This window comes from Theobroma umbraticum, unplaced genomic scaffold, assembly GCF_002168275.2.
Source record: "Theobroma umbraticum cultivar Fairchild unplaced genomic scaffold, ASM216827v3 scaffold_20.0, whole genome shotgun sequence".
NCBI classification, from domain to species: Eukaryota; Viridiplantae; Streptophyta; class Magnoliopsida; order Malvales; family Malvaceae; genus Theobroma; species Theobroma umbraticum.
The window spans coordinates 243,402-260,361 of record NW_018397266.1 but is presented as its reverse complement, the minus strand read 5'-3'; the positions used below and the strand labels follow the sequence as shown (position 1 = coordinate 260,361).

Sequence of the window (16,960 nt, the reverse complement as noted above, 5' to 3'; positions counted from 1 at the left end):
AAATGTCCCCTAAATAAACCCTCAGCATCCAGAATATATTGGCTCTGAGCATTCATCTCCAACAACCTGTTACATGCCTTTGAATCCCACGGAAACGTTTCAATCTTCTCTACTTCATTAAATTATCACTAAGCAGCTCTCTGCTCTTCAATTTCTCTAAATCCCAGTTTCTCCCCTAGAAATTCTCTTCACTGTGACATAATATCTTTTCCCTCAAACTAAACCTAAATACCTGACCATGCAATCTACCACCAAAATGCCAGAAGCTGCCCTCACGGAATCAGCGATTCCAACCCCTTATTTTGGTTGTCCATTCCTTCAATATTTTCCAGGGATTTTAAAATTTCTCAAAAGTGGAGCTTTCAAAATCTTGAATTGAGTGGTAATTAGTTATTTCTTAAGGTGGCAGTTATTTGGGAGAGGAAGCATGCGGAAGAATTTGCACAGCTGCTGAAGAATGAATTACCCATCCAACTATAGATTTCTTTGTCCATTATTCAAGCCACTCCATTCCATTCATGCCCCAGTTCTTCAAAATTTTAGAACTAGAACCAGTTTTCATGCATTTAAAAGATTGAAAACTCACTATGTCCCTGCTCCATTTGTCAATATCCCACAGCTATTGGGTTTGGGATTTTCTGTGGCCAAATAATCAGGCTGTCCCTCTCCACCTAATGTCAATTGGGTTTAATTTAGATGTTTTATCACTGAGTAGCACAGAGACAATTTGACAGTAATAAGACAAATTTTAAAAATATTTAATGCAAACACACTTTCCACATTACAGTAAATGTAACAAATGTATAGGAAACAGTGTGACGAAAATTCTATGAATGTGAAATTCCTGTAATAAAGACAAATTTATTACCATACCTTCAGCATCTCAGATGCAGTAGGGCGTAGACGTGGATCCTTTGTAAGGCTCTTAGCAACAAAATCATGAAAGACAAGAGACCTGCATGTTAAAATAACCTAAGTGAATACAGAGATCTATTAATTATCTATTTAATTCCAGAAGCATTAAACTCATATATGAAAGCCACTTGTAGGGTTAGAACCCCACTATTAAATGTGGAAAACTAAGTATAATATACCTTATTCTAGTGTGTAGAACTACTGGAGAAGGTTATACAAATTAAATATTTTACAAAAATGGTGAGCAGATGAGGTATGACAAGTAAAGAGAAAGCACAAGTCATCTTGATTCTTCTTTGACAAAGATTTCTGTACAGCTAATTCAATAAACGAATCACCATTGCTGACCGTACATATATCTATAACCCAACAACCAATCTGGTCTCCTCTTTAAGTTACCTTCTTTCAAAGAATCAATTATGAAAACAAACTCAAAAAAGTAACCGAATAATAAAAAAATCAAAATTTTGATGTAAGATATCCCGAAATCACAATGGAAGTTGAAACGCTGCATCTGTTCAAGAACTTTCAAAGTGGGAAGAATAAGAAGACTGTTCCTCTCCCGCTTAACATCAGCCCTCATTGCTTTGAATGGCAAAGCATACAAAACCCACGTTTATGTGATGCTAAAACTTTGACTTTTAGATGCAAACAGAAAGGCGTTGGAAAGGCCACTTGAATATTGACATTAAACCTTTGAAAAAAGTAAACATGTGATGTGAACTGATGATAAAAGACCCAAAAGGTCACTACTGATGGACAAAGAAAAAATCACTAAGTGGATAGCATATAATAACATTGATACCTATCACAATAGAAGGATTTCATGAAGTTGAAAGATAAAATGATATACAAGTTTAAGAAAGTCACTACGTGCACAGATAAGGATTTTGGAAAATGAACTTGAACAACTAAACAGTAGAAGAATTGAACTAATGGAGTCGTTTGAAGTTGCCAAAGACAATTCAGGTTAAGCTATTGGGTGCCATTAGACAGATGACAAATGGAGAAAGTAAAACAGAGGGGATAAATCGTGATGAGGCAATTGAAAGCAGCGCTATGCCACATGGATCAACATAATATTTATTGCCTGATTTAAGTATGATGGCCAGAAATTTATGTAGATAATTCTGTACAACACAAATACAAATCTTTTGAATCTGATCATCAGTTTCGCAGTTTTTGAGCCAACTTGTAAGCTACCCATTTTTAAGCTGCTATAACAACTACTGCTCATAAAAAGGAACTAGAAAGACAAACCATTTTTCTTTGTCCTCAAGCATCGGGGCTGGCTCAATCGATATCATAAACAAAACCTATTGCAGACAACAGGTAGGTTATCCTTCAAAGACTGATTGAGAATGAGGGGGAAAAAACCATCATAAAAACAACATTAATACGAAAGTTTGAGGATCCAGAAATATCGAACATGATATTTTATATATGCCACAACAGCCCATAACAGAAGTACTGTCAATCAGGGTACATGCATTTTCCTGTAAGCTAGCAAACACTCATTTTCAGCTGCTAAATTTACCACAACAAACAGAGCCCGAGTTTTCACACTTTATCCTGCACCCACATGCCTGTAACTGGGAGTAAGAGGTTCTCGGAGAACCAACAGAGGTCCATTTGAATCAATTTATAACAATAACTGGGTGCCACAAGTGAAATCCATGCTCACATTCTATGACCGTCAAAAACCAACTGTTTCAAGAGATTTAAATGCAGTAGAGTATAAATATAACCCCAAAATGCTCAATAATTTACTCAAGGGACTAAAGCAAAATAAAGAATCTATCGTCAATTTACTGACTTCAAAAAAGTACTGGTAGTATGTAACAAATAGGTAGCCACCACACAGATATATTAAAAACAATCCTCTGAGATTCAATTTTACAAGCTAACTATAGAACAAAAGCCAGAGTGCAGAACAACAATGGCCAAAGAATTGCATGTTTATCAAAGGCATTGGATCTATACAATATAGCCATATATCATATTGAAGGCTACTCTTTTGACCCTGAATAAGGCCGAATTGCCTTATATGTACCATTTCAGAGGATCCATTCCCAGGGGCACTAATTTTGAAGCCATCCTATCCTATACTACCAATCATAAGTTAATGTCTTTATCAAGGAGATGTAATTCACATCAAGAGTAGTTGTGGCAGGATGCACATATGGTCACGGTAAAAACAACCAAAATATCAAAGTTTAAATTCTTCATATCATGCACTTACTCTCATTGGATGCACTGCTGATCTTGGAGGAAGTCCCTGAAAAGAAAATCAAATATATAAAGAGGATGTCAAGGGTGATAATCACTGAGTTTCATTCACCTTCAATATTTCTTTCTCAAAAGTCATTCAATAGAGACAAGCCTCAAATTTTACAAATAGGAGATACAACGACTATTAATTGGGAGTTTCTCTTATTTTCTCCTCAATGGGTGTGAGCCCCACCTTTTCAGTCCTAAGAATAGGAGCTAATAATAAAAACACTTTATCAAAAATTACTTGGATGACCAATAGGTTCAATTTAAGTTACAAGTAGCGAACCCAACAAGGCCAAATTTCTTCTTTTAGAATTGCAAAGAGAACCAATAAGATGCCCATTTCCAGCTTGTGCTGGTAGCTGCAGAGCCAGTAACAGAATAAATAAAAATACCTCTGCCATTTCAATTGCAGATACACCAAGTGCCCACACATCCACCTGGAAGTAAAAAATTTAGAATGTAAAAGGAAGTTAGACAACGAACAACTTTAACATTTCACATCAAATCCTTTCTAAAAGAATCCAATTGATGTTCTACATTAACATTTTCATTAATAATCTAAACAATATTTACTAGCAAGAAAAACTCTGGTTAAATATTCTGACAAGACCCAGCCTTCTACAGGTTTTCATGAAATTTGGGTTTTTACTTATTATTTCTCTTGCTTTTTGAATTTTACAAATTTGTTTTACTTCATGCAATTCCAAACTTCCAAACTTCCAAACTTTTAGTCATTCTTATGCATCTATATATGTGATGGCATGGCATGATCTTCTCAAAAAGCCCCCTCCTCCAAGTACCAAGATATCACTTTAGTGTCATACTTCAGGATTAGACTACTGCACTCAATAGCAAAGTAATTTATACTTTTTGTTTTCACAAGACAACAAAAAACAAAACAAAGTATTATTATTACTACTGAGGCCTGCTAGCACACAAAGTATTATTATTGCTTCACCAAAAATTATAGTTTGTGGAAAAGTTCATGCAACTGCCAACCAACACATCTGGAAATGGATCAAAGAACGTCAATGTCAACATGAAAATTATCCATTCCCCAGATCTATCACTAAAAAGAATAGAAAAAGGAAATATGACAAGTGTTAAAGAGAAAAATTAAAAGAAGATCAAATCCATGCAGATTAAGGATTATGGTACCTTTCCATCATAGCGACTTTCCTGAATAACTTCTGGAGCCATCCAATGTGGAGTGCCAATAAACTGAAAATAAAAAAAGAATAATATCATGAAAACACTTCCACTAATTGAGAACAAATAAATTATCAAATTAAAAAAAAGATATCCATGATGCAAGTCCAGATATACATCAATGTCAACTAATATGGAGGTAAACCTTTCAATATATATATATATATACACACACACACACACACAGAAAGAGGTGAAAGATAAATAATTACTACAGCAGAGCAAAAAAACACTACTACATGAGCTTCAGCACTCAGCTACTGGTTAGATATCCTCGCTTCCAGAAAAGTACCCCTCACCATAAGATTCTTAAATAACAGAAATTCAGGGAGTGTTTGGTATGCTCATTATAATCTATTGCACTTGAAACACTGCTGATGAATAAACTAGAAGCGGGTTTGCCTATTTAACATGATATCTAAAGAGCTGACCTTGTAAACAATTTATTCACCTCAGCACCTTGACATTTGTAAGAAACTGTAGGATGATATTGATTTCAGTTAAGTCATTCAGAAAATTCTTCAGAAGGCTTTCTAGCCTTGACAAACCCATTAACCAAGATATATCCCAGAACCTTCATCAAAATGTCTATCTTATGCTGAAATGAAGTGAACAGTTGGACACATTGCAAAGTAGTTACAATACTACATACTGTATTGCGCTTTGACATGGTCCTTGTAAGCTGTGCCGCTACCCCAAAATCACCTGTTCGCTCATCATCATCATCAAAATAACACCAGATTCACAGATCAGCAAGTTTTCAAGATGGAAAAACAAAAAAGTAATGCGTTATTAAGCCCAGATGGAAACAGTGTTCACATAAGTTCTTTCCCCTTCAATTTATCTCAAACATTCTTGACTATATTCAAAGTATCTCTATGTCACTAACAAAGTCTGCTTAGGATGCACCAAATGAGAAACACTCTTGTTTCTACCGCATTGCCCTGTATATGAAGGAAGGGACTGACACGAAAATTGCGTTTCTAGGATACTTTCTTTGGTAATCACTATGGATCCAAGTGGACAAGATAGAAACTTCATTATGATAGAAATCACTTTCAAGTGCAACAAACTAGTTACCAACCCTACCAAATGGCAACAATATTAAGATGGATGCACCAATTTCTAGAATATTAACTTCCTAGTACAACTGATTTCGATTAGATAAATGAATAAAAAGGGTACTCACCCAACTTCACCTCTCCTTGTTCAGTTAACAAGATATTACCACCCTTAATATCTCTATGCACTTTGAAAATTGAGTGCAAATAGTCAAGGCCCTGCTTGAGATGAAATTGAAAGAAACAAATTGTTAATTAGAAAGTGGAAAAATATTAGACAATGCATAAACATAACTATGAGATAGCTTGCTAGACTTTAGTTATTATTGTTTGAGGCCCAGCCCTAAGAAGCACATCTGACAAGAAATAAGAATACAGCCATCCACATACGAACACGAATTGGTTTAGCATGTAAATGCTATTGATAACTTATGACCATTGAACGTCAAGCATGACAGACAAATTGACAGAGAAAAAATGAAACTATGTAAATTAGGTTTGAGTGCATTAAGTTCCATGAGTCCAAAATTTTCGGTTAATTCAATTACCAACCAAATTAACCAATCTAATTTGGTTAATAAATTAATTGGTCAATACTTGATTTTCAGTAGATTCAATGAATTTTTGGACAAAATTTGGTTAATTTGGTTATAAGAATTTCTTAACTGAAATGACAGTTTGCTCACCATAATTGGCGGCAATTTCTTATGAAGTGAACATAAATAAGAAGAAGATATCAATCTTGACATAATGTCTGAAAGGAAGAATGTCACTTAGGTTATCTACATGCTTTAAAAGAAATCTCTACAACCATATGATACTAAGGTTCCCTATAACCAGTATTATTTATTTCCAACCGAATACGCTCAATAATACCTTTAAAGCTTCCCGGCAGATATACGCTATCTGATACTCCTCTAAAGGCTCCTCCGTTACATTCATCAAATCAGCAACACTTCCACCACCGCAGTATTCCATTACTATCTGTCCAAACATGCAAATAAGTTATCCCAAAACCAATTAACAGGAAGAAGTAAATGCCCCAACCAGAACAACAATAACAAACCAATGCAACATAGAAACTGAAATTAGCTCAAACTATCCTGAATCAAAATTTGATGGCCAAAATGCACCAACCCAAAGATATTCTTCGCCTTGGTAGCTCCCAAGGTACCGGACAACATTTGGATGACTACATTGCTGCAACATCTCAATTTCACCACGAATTTCTTCATACCCTTCTTCCTACAAAAAACAAACTTAAGAGCTCATTCCCAGTGATTTATCAGCCAACCTCTTCGACTATATTAAACACAAACAAGAAATTCATTCGCACCCCTTCACTTAGAGAAATAACTTTGATGGCGACAAGCTCTGAAGTTCTTCTATCTCTAGCCTTATAAACAGCCCCGTAAGATCCTTTACCTGCCACCCAAAATCCAATATTAGTTAACATATTTCCTTTCATTCCAATTCACATAAAATCAGCTGAATGCCCACTCATTAAAACACACACACACTCAGTTCACTAAGCATTTAAAAATGGAAAAAAAATAGTATGAGTACGAGGGTAATTATCATTCGATAAGCTTCAAATAAGAATAAATAAAAACTCACCGAGCTCATTGAGCAACTCATATTTAGTGGAAGGATCCTCTCTGGTAAGGCTATCAGGAATCGAACTCGACGAAACCTTACTATTTTGCGAGAACCGATTCTCTTCCCCTTGCAAAGACGCAGACGAAGTAGATCTCTTTTGTTTTCCAAGCCCCAGCTCTCCCATACTAGCCACCGCTCTGCTCACCACAGTCCCGCTCCCTTGCCTATCGCTCCTTACCGTCGATCTCACCACAAAAGTCCCAAAACCTTCCCCATCGCCATCCACATCCTCCTCCTCATCATCGTCCATTTCCTCTCTCCTTGCCCTCATCGGACTCACCACTGCCGCCGCCGGAGGCTTAAACGAAGAAGAAGTTTGACCACGAGTGTTACGTCCGCGAACGGTTTTCACGATCATGGTTCCGAAACCTCCTGCGTCTTCATCGTCGTCGACGTCAAAGTCGGTCGGACCGCCGCCTCCACCGCCGAAGTCCTTCGGGAGACGTTTGAGGAGAGGAGGGAGGGAGGAGTCGTCTTCGTCTTCTTCCTCTCCGTCCTTGTAAAGCATCGTGGCGTAAGGGTCCTGTTCACGAGGCGGGCGCTGCTTACGCTTCGATCTGGTGGAGTCGGAATCGGACTCTGATTCGGATCCGGAGTGTATGACCACGGTTGAGTAGAGTTCGGATTTGACCGCGGCTTTTCGATTACGTCGGGGCGGGTAATCCATTTCTTTCCTTTCCCCCGCTCGGCCAGTGTGAGCGCGTGAAAGTCAGAGAGCTCAGAGCAGTGAAGGCAGAATCGCTGATGACCGTCCCCCTGCGCTGGAATTAAAAAATAAATAAAAATAATTGCAATATTTTCTTCAGCTGGAAATATATGGGGCCCACCACTTGCCGTATACTGGACTTCTATATTTGGGCTTTTCCCGGTTAAAGCCCATTTCTCAACTTCAGTCAGCATTCTGCCCACTATCCTTGATTGGGCCTGTCATCACATCAGCCCAGTAAATTCACCAAAAATATAAATAACTAAAAATATTTTTCTTTTTAAATTACACATAAATATATTTAAAAAATTTAAAATAATTTAATTTCAATTTTAAAAATATTACTATTTTTTTAGAGAGAAAAAAGTAAGGAATGTAAAAGAGCAAGATTATTTAGGAAAGAAAAACTTTTTCGAAGAAATGAGGATTAAATTGAAAAAACACCAAATTAGTTATAAATTTTAATGTACTTAATTAATTTGACACCAATTCGAACAATTTTCTTGATATAGATTCTACTAATTCTAGGATTTTTCATCCGACTAATACTATGTTCACATGCACACTCGTACTCTATGTACATGTAAGTATATATAAATGTGTATGTGTATATAAAATGAAAACGATAACTTCACCCCATAACGGACGAACCAAGTTTAGAATTCGAATAAATGCTCATGTGAGTTTGAGATATTACGTCTTAACGATAGAGATTTGAACTCTTTATCTACTTTAACAAGTTTTTAACAAAAAAATTCATTTAAATTCTCAAAACATTGGTGACTCCTCATGGGATAATCAAATAACCATTAAAGTACAATTCGCAATAAAAATAAAAATTTGAATCTTATCTTTCAAATAAAAAATACATATACTTATTATTGAGTCGAGAAACTTCAAGCTACACTGTATATTATTGTAGCCAAAGAAAGGATCTTTGATAAATATATGCTTCCAATTCTAAATGATTCAAGAAGAAAGGGGTCAAGGGGGAAGTTGAAAACCTTTTGACTGAAAAATGTTCTCTCATTATGCATATTGCTCCACTTTGGTTTGAAGATTTGGGTTTTGAGCAAAAGGTCCAAATTCCATTTTTAAAAGACAAATAAATAAACAAAAAAAAAGGTGATATTGGAAGAATCCCATTGATAATCCAAGGGGTTTTCATGTTACTACTACTTTTTTGATTGCTTCATCAACAAGATTAAAAAAAAACCAAAACCAAAGGAATTTAAGAAGGCTGTTGGTTGGTTCTTTGTCCACAAAATTTTACAAGTAAGACAAAACCAAAAGAATTTGAGAACACAATGGGGAAGTGGTTCTTGCCTACACCTTGCTCCAAAGCCCCAGTGTGATCTTGACTTTGAAATGATTGGATTCCCTACCTCCAACCAAAACAATGCAATGAACAAAAACGAGATAAAAATATAGATGTTCATCAATTATGTGAAAAAGCATATAGAGTTTATATTTTAAAAATTATTTTACATTTTTAGAAAATGTAAGACAATTTTCTTAGATCAATAGGGTTAAGTTCATTCATTTGAAAATTTTTTATATCTATTTTTGTATTTTTTCCTTTTAAACATAAAATAATATTAGCAAATTTTTGGGTAAAATATTTTCATGTTTTTCGGACGGAGCGTTGTTCATTCGTCAACTTTTCCATCCTTCTCAACCAACCAAAACCTAAAAGTTAAATGCCTTTTAGTAAAGGATGATTATATGCCACCAAAAAGAAAAGCCTACATTCTCTCTACCCCAAGATTATGGAATCACTCATATAGAAAAATGATGATGATTGGTCAAGGAATACCATAAACTTTACCATTTTGAAACCAACCAGAATCAATACTATGCAGTTCCAAAAGGCAACTTAGCCTCATTACTTAATACTGATATGCCCTAAGCTTAGGTTGTTAAAGCTCTCTGAATGATATGCTGCTGCAGCAGTGATTACCCAGCCGAATGCTTTCTGGTTTCATGGTGTTAAGCTAGGCTGGCTAGCTATGGCTAAATTCTAAAGCCCTAAGCAGGTAGCTAGCTAGTGATTATCATCTGCAGTGGCCCAAAGTTTCTTAATGATCCTTTTTTCTGGTATGATTTAGAAAGAATGAAATGATCTCGCACAGAGTGGGTGTGTAACTTTCGGCACAAGGAGTTGCTTCATGAGGGGTCCACTTTCAATACGGATGCCTAGATTTATCCATGCCAAAGCCCTTGTTCATGCCCCTCATGCTGCTGGTTCTAGTCCGAATTATTGCTACAGAAAGTAGAAACACAGGGTCTGATGATGATGATGATGATGATGCATTTTTTCTAGGACAAATGATTGATGGGGATGCATGTATCAACCAGCATATGCCACGACATTGACATTTATGAAAGATTTTTTTTTTCTTCTTTCCAAACAGTTTCATGTCATGGTTACTCATAATCAATGGAAATTAATAGGCTGTACTGATGAGCTGATGATAGTTGATGACAATTGATTGATAAGATATATTCATGCATGCATCATCCAATATGAGCCTCCAAGAGGTTTTTTTCTTCTTAAATGACAGAAATGGAATGATTATATGTAAAGTAAGGAGGAAAGAGATATAGGCCATCATAGCCAGCTAGTAATTCCACAAAACTGTGAAACACAAAGTTCCCAAAGATGATTGGTGAATGTTTTCTGGAGAGCAAATGCAAAGGGGGGAATAAAATAGAGATGAGGAATCAATAAAAAAATGATAAAAAGAGAGCAACTTGCATCACTGCTTTGGCAATATAGAAAAGTGTTGGTTTGGATATCCAAATCCCGATTGCATCTCCTTTACAGACACATAGAGAAAAGAAAGGCAGGAAGCTTTTTTAACAAGGCATAAAAACCCTGTAGAAGATATATTCCTTTTAAAGAATATGAACCACCCTGTGAGCCAATAATGGTCCCCATCTCTCACTGTTATGTTAGGCCTTTGGGTTCTTATTCTTCAATCATTTGAAAGAGTAGTACTCTATAGTAAAGACCCCAGAAAAACAAAAACCAAAAACCCAAATACATTTTCTCAAATTAATTCTTAGCCAATACAATTTTAATTCTCAGCCCACTTGCAAAGGAATCCCATTTCCTTTTCTGGTTTATTTTTATTTTCTTGTTTAATGCTTGTTAAAAGCAAGTCTGAGAGAGGGAAGGAATGGCCTGGAAATCTCCAATAGCAACTAAAAGATATCTTGAATGGCGAGTGTCTCATTCAAATGGATCTGCATATATATAACACTGGCTTTTGAGCATGTATGGGACAAAAGATGCACAAAAACAAGACAAAAATGGAATAAAGGTGGAGGGGGCACCATGGGATGGATGAGATATGGGTGTTTTTTGTTTTAATATTAATGATGATATATACCCAATGGAGGAAGTGATTTGTTGTGTTGAACAAGGGTTTGATATATATGGTTAAGATCTGATGAGGGAATGCAATCTGTGGAAGCACATTCCCAAAGTGGGAATATATAAGGTATCCGTATTTTTGGACAGTAAATCTCAAAGAGAACCCTACATATCCTTTGTAGTAACAATTGTAATATGTAGACAGGGACAAGGATAGGGATAGCGATAGGGATAGGGAGATCATATTAACCCTTTGCTACCTTCATCTCATCCTTTTTCCTTTACAGAAAAAGAAGAGAGAAAAGGAATGCATCCATCTAAGACAGATATTTATTGGTCGGTTTGATCGAAATCCACTTATCTCGGAAGATATTTCGATTTGATTGAAAAATTATTTTTAAAATATGTTTTATAAATATAAAATATATTAATAATAATAATTTTTTCATCGATTCAATTATAAATTTTGAATGCAAATACCCGACCGAAATAATCAAATAGATTTTCCTTTCTGATTGATTAGTATCAAATTAATACTCACCCATAAAATAGACAGCTATCTCGATCATGACCCTAGTTCGAAGCCATTAGCTTAAAGCCTTAAAAACATAATAATTTGGTTATTGCAAAGAAAAGGTCTTTGTTTGCCTAAGCATAGTCTTTTGTAATTATATCATGGTTGATTAATTAAATCTCTATTTTTAATACTACTTATATTTTTTGTTTGTAGGAAGCAAAAACTGCAAAAAGAAAATGACAAATTACAAAACTAAAATCTCGAGCATTTTTTGTTAATAAAGAATTAAATTAATTCTAACTCGTGATTCTTCAACATTCAAAGGGTTAAATTGGAGTCTCTCAACACTCATTATACTATGAGTTAATGTATCTTTTTTACTCAGGGTCAGAACTCATTTATTTGTTTTAGCAACTATGTATGGTAAGCACCAGAAATAGTCATGACCAGGTGACAGATTACTTTTGTCTGTTGCATGCTGCCAACAGAAATAGTTTTGTTTGCATGGCTTGAAATGCAAGTCTTTCTCTTCTCTCCTTTTCCACAATTTGCTTGAAATTTAAACCACTTCCCTATTGGCTCTGCCAAGATTCCCACAAAACTGGTAATCTTTTTGCTAGTTTTGCAAGCAGAAGCAATGGGGTATCATCATATCTTTTAAGAAATCTTTCTTGCAAATTAAAACTTCAAGGAGCTGCTGCTGCTTTTGACAGATTGAAGTGGGTATACATTCAAGGGCTATCATCATATGGAACTTCTGGGAACATGAAATAGTAACATAGAAAGTGTACGTACATAGGCTGTGATTAAGGGCAAGGATCGCAAAGCTTTGTACAATGGCATAAGATGTTCATTACTGCATCCATATTTTCTTTTCAGAACATAAAACTAATACCATAAACACACGCTAAGAGTCATGACAACATCTCACAAAGGATAACATGCTGGCTAAGACTACTGATGTTGCTGCAATCTTGAACCATGCACCCAAAATCCTACCACATCTTTTTTCAAAAGTCCAGTTCACCTAAAACTATCAGAGCCACAAAGAAAAACCCTAAAAATTCCTAACTGAAAACAAACATAGAATTTAAACGAAGCCAAAACCAACCAGCCACCAAGAGAGTTTCAAGCAACCCTAGGTATAGCCCTGCAAACCAGAGGGTTCTTCATCTCCATGGAGAGTTTCAAATGTTCAGTCAAGTCCACATCCCCATCCTGACAGGGAACCCATTTGAAAGCTTGAAGCAACTGAGCCAACCAGAGCTGGACAGTCACCAAACCCATGGCTTTCCCTGGGCAAACCCTCCTACCGGAACCAAAAGGAGCCAACCTAAGATCAGACCCCATGATGCTCACATCTGCTTCCAGGAAACGCTCTGGCTTGAACTTTTCTGGCTCTGCCCACACTTTTCATCATGAGTTATTGCCCACATGTTCACCATTGCTGTTGTGCCTGCTGGAACAAAATTATCACCGACGTGAACATCATGGATGGCAAGGCGAGCCCATGAGAGAAGGGGCCCTGGTGGATGCATCCTAAGAGTTTCCTTCACAATGGCTTGAAGATAAGGCAGATTTGGAATGTCAGAATCTGACACCGGCTTTGTATTGCCAACAACAGCATCAATCTCAGCTTGAACCTTTGATTGGATTTCTGGGTGCAAAACCATTCTAGCTAGAATCCATTCTATCAAGATTGCCACAGTATCAGTACCCCTGAATATCATCTCCTGCAAAACCATGCAATATAAGTGTTGAATCGGTAAAGCAACAAAATAAAGCACAAAAACAAAGTAGTTAAAAGTTAAGTATAGAATAATGTGTAGCATACCCATAAAACAGCAATCATATCGGAGTCATGGAGTTTCTCATGCTTCTCCCAATCAAGTAACACATCAACAAAGTCACCAACTTCACTACCATCATCTTCCAAGTACCCATTAACCTTTTCAGCCTATGCTCTTCTATTATCTTCCCGACAAAGACATTAACTTTTGCAACCAATTTCCTACATCTTGTCCTTACTCCTTGCAAGTCTAGCCAGCACAGAAAAGGAAAATGATCACTCCAGTTAAATATCCCCAACAACTCGTACCCCTCACTCACAAGATCCTCAAGCTCTAACCCTTCTCCAGTCATCTCAAAGTCATACTTTCTACCAAACACAGTCGCCATCACATTGTTCAAAGACGAAAAATGAAGCACCTTTTTGACCAAAACCTTACCTTTTGCTTCCATTAAACACCGTACCTCTTCCACCAGCTGACACCAATTTCTTGTCTAACTCTTCAAAGCCAGCAATCCTCTTGGGACTAAATAAATGGGTAGCTGAGATTCTTCTCAAATCCTCCAATACTCTCCATTGGAGCAAAACCATTGCCCTGTGAAACAAAGCTCAAACGCTGACTCCTTCACTGGCCTATCAGCAAAAGCTGAGTTGTTAAGAATCTCCCTTGCAGTTCGGGTCACTGGAAATGATAAATCGAGTGAATCCGACAGAGAAAGCCATCAACTTCACTGCCTTAATGGTTTTAGCAAGTTTAGCAAGAACTCGGTGAGGGTGGAGCCAGTGAACACAGGGAGTAACCCGAGGAGCGGGAACCCGAGTGGACCAGGGATTGCAAAACCCGCCTTGGACCTGAAACGAGCCCATGCAAGCCCCCCTGGAGAAAGCCACAAGGCAATGATTCCAACCAAAAGAACCGCCCAAAGAAACGCTTCAAGCTAAACGAAGGTGAGTGAACAACAGAAAACCATGTTCTAGGGTCATGTTTGACACTTGCTCTAAGACGGGTGTTCAACAAAAACTGATCTTTGGCAAATGGAAAAGCAGATTTTGACTTACAGGGAAGAAACTAGGAAGGATGAGAAGTGGAGAGTTGCTTGGTAAGTGCAAGAGACAGGGAGTAGAGGACAAGTGATTAAATAGAGGAGTGGGATAGGCAGTAAGAAGTGAAACTTGATTGAACCATGGTAGAAAAAAATGAACTAACCCTGATTAAAAAAGATAATGAAGATTTGTGCGCTACTCTCTTATAATGACAGTATTACATAAATATATTTTGACTTTAAGAGGTTTACTGTGGGATGTGAAAACTGAGAACAACAATTTCAGCATTTAGTTTTTAAAAGGGGGAATCCATTTCGTATCGCAGCGGTCTTTTACCCCATTCTGATTATGATTCCAGGCCACGCTCGTCTCTCTCATTCCTTTCTACAAAAATGCCTTTGGGAGCGAAATCTGAAGCGACGTGTATGTACGGAATGTTGACAGTAGTGTCGTGAGCATACTCGATAAGATGAATCTTAGCCGTGTGATCTTGTCAAAAGATGATGATGGAGATGTACTGCAACAAGTGATGTCGGGACTGTAGCAGGGTGGGGAGGAGACTAGGGCAACGGGGCTAAAAGAGTCTTCACGTAGGTACTTTGTGGTATCTATAGATTGATTTTCTGATTTCTTTTTCGTGATTACTGGTGATTTTTTTTTTCTTTGTAGTGATCACTCTGTTTCCTGGCCACGAAAATTGATTTCTGATGACCAACAACAGTTCCAATGGATGGGATGGAAGTCCGAAGAAATTAAATTCATTTTGGGAATCCTCTGCATCATTTCTTTACTAATATCCGATTGAGTGCTTACAATCTTCTGGAGTCTTAAATACCCACAATTCTTTACAGACAGAGTTGTTGCTGACAAGTAAGCTAGGCTTTTCATTGGCTAGATAGATAAACTATGAAACCCACTCCCCCATTTGGTCTTTTTCCATTTACTTCCATCAAGAAAACCACCATTAGATTGTGATTGGGAAGTTTTCTAGGTAGATTTATGATGATCATTAACGACTCAGAATTTAAATTTAGAATGCAAATGAGTAATGGCCATGCGGGCAACCAACGCAAGAGAGGTTTGCAGTCCCCATTCTTCTCCCGTATGATCCACGTTAACCTAGTTGGAATGCATAGTTCCCCATGCCATGGCAATAAATGAATACAGCTCATGAAACATAGAAATTATACTTGAATAAATGATGCATTTTTTTGTATGCATTTACAGTGTATAGTGCTCCTTTAATGTGCACTTTGGGTTGCCCTGTCGGAACAAAGAAGAAATATGAAAAGTAGTTATTCTAGAAAGGATATTTGGTATTCTTATGCCTTGGACGTGTGTCTTTACTGAAATTTCATTACTTGGAGGGTATACAACAAACTAGTTTCTGAAGGTGGACGACTTGGTTCAGTCCAAGAGCTGGTTTAACTCAGAGGTAGGATAATGTTATCTGTGGAGCCTCGAATAACTTGTTAAGATGAACTATCTCATTCAACAAAGCCTGGCTGGTAGAGGTGGAATCCTCCTCTTCCACAATATTCCTAAACTAAAACTGAACTCTTTGGTGGGGTTAGCAAGTCAAATTCTGATAAGAGTCAGTGTTGGTTTATATATTGTCAACTGCATGAGAGAAAAAAAGGGTTTGATGTCTTACGAAAATGTAGCTTCAGAAGTTAACCATATTGTCACCGGATATGGAGTCAACAATCCTGAGACCAGGAATAAATTTTCTCAACCATAAGTCCATTTTCCATGGAATTGGACTTCCCCAACTTGTTAATGGCGGACGATGTTAGTATTCACAGAATTCTTACTAGAATCTTATTAGCAAATGATTACCATGACATCAAACTGTAAACAATAACCTCGGGGAATTGCCATTTGAAAGATTTATCAACAGAATAGTACAGTAATCACGTGAATAACAGTAAGGACAAGGGTCCAGAAATGATAAAAATCTTTTACTTTTCCACTTCATATCGAAGAGTACATGAATGAGCTGTGTTAACAAGGGTAACTCCTCCGTCTGCATGCAAAATAGGATAGTGGTGGTGCAGGTGGAGCAATGGGGTGTAGCTACTAGGGCACTAGCAATAGGGCGCCAGCATGCATGTTTCATCAGCAACAGCAGCATCTCTCGTACAGCTACTGCCCAGGCGCCGCCCTACGTTTCCTTTGTCAGAGTACAGCGGATTAATTATTTTGTTCATTGCTTTACTCTACTCCTCCCTCCCAAACTTTCCTTTTTCCCCGTTCCTGTCTCTGTTCTGCTGCGTCCCCCCGTCTCTCTTTCTCTGTCATCGCCTATAACACGTAAGACGTTGATCCCTCTCTGACTTTTTGCTGCAAAAGCCCTTCCTCCGGCTCCAGCTGTAGAGTTTGAGGCCAGCCACGTTGAGTTTTA

General features: G+C 37.2%; 2 protein-coding genes across 8 annotated transcripts in view; both read right to left on the bottom strand.

Annotated features, from left to right (window-relative positions):
* Positions 1–7,876, bottom strand: part of SIK1 (Protein kinase superfamily protein) — a 12,087-nt gene extending 4,211 nt beyond the window's left edge. For all 7 annotated transcript variants that reach the window (XM_021436944.1, XM_021436948.1, XM_021436945.1 and 4 more), the window contains exons 1-11: positions 7,080–7,876; positions 6,799–6,887; positions 6,600–6,707; positions 6,339–6,446; positions 5,591–5,681; positions 5,054–5,106; positions 4,351–4,413; positions 3,585–3,629; positions 3,158–3,193; positions 2,176–2,231; positions 874–955 (exon numbers count right to left, since the gene is read on the bottom strand). In XM_021436944.1, coding sequence (XP_021292619.1) covers positions 874–955; positions 2,176–2,231; positions 3,158–3,193; positions 3,585–3,629; positions 4,351–4,413; positions 5,054–5,106; positions 5,591–5,681; positions 6,339–6,446; positions 6,600–6,707; positions 6,799–6,887; positions 7,080–7,788 — 1,440 coding nt within the window. In that variant the 5' untranslated portion in view covers positions 7,789–7,876. The remainder of the gene's footprint in view (positions 1–873; positions 956–2,175; positions 2,232–3,157; positions 3,194–3,584; positions 3,630–4,350; positions 4,414–5,053; positions 5,107–5,590; positions 5,682–6,338; positions 6,447–6,599; positions 6,708–6,798; positions 6,888–7,079) is intronic.
* A 4,701-nt stretch (positions 7,877–12,577) lies between these two features.
* LOC110423250 (cytochrome P450 78A5-like) lies at positions 12,578–14,602 on the bottom strand. The gene is given in 9 exon segments (XM_021437412.1): positions 12,578–13,132; positions 13,135–13,456; positions 13,558–13,676; positions 13,679–13,989; positions 13,991–14,072; positions 14,075–14,187; positions 14,189–14,288; positions 14,291–14,448; positions 14,450–14,602. Coding segments are annotated over 9 exon segments (1,533 nt in total). The 5' UTR covers positions 14,497–14,602; the 3' UTR covers positions 12,578–12,851.
* Between the last annotated feature and the right edge of the window lie 2,358 nt (positions 14,603–16,960).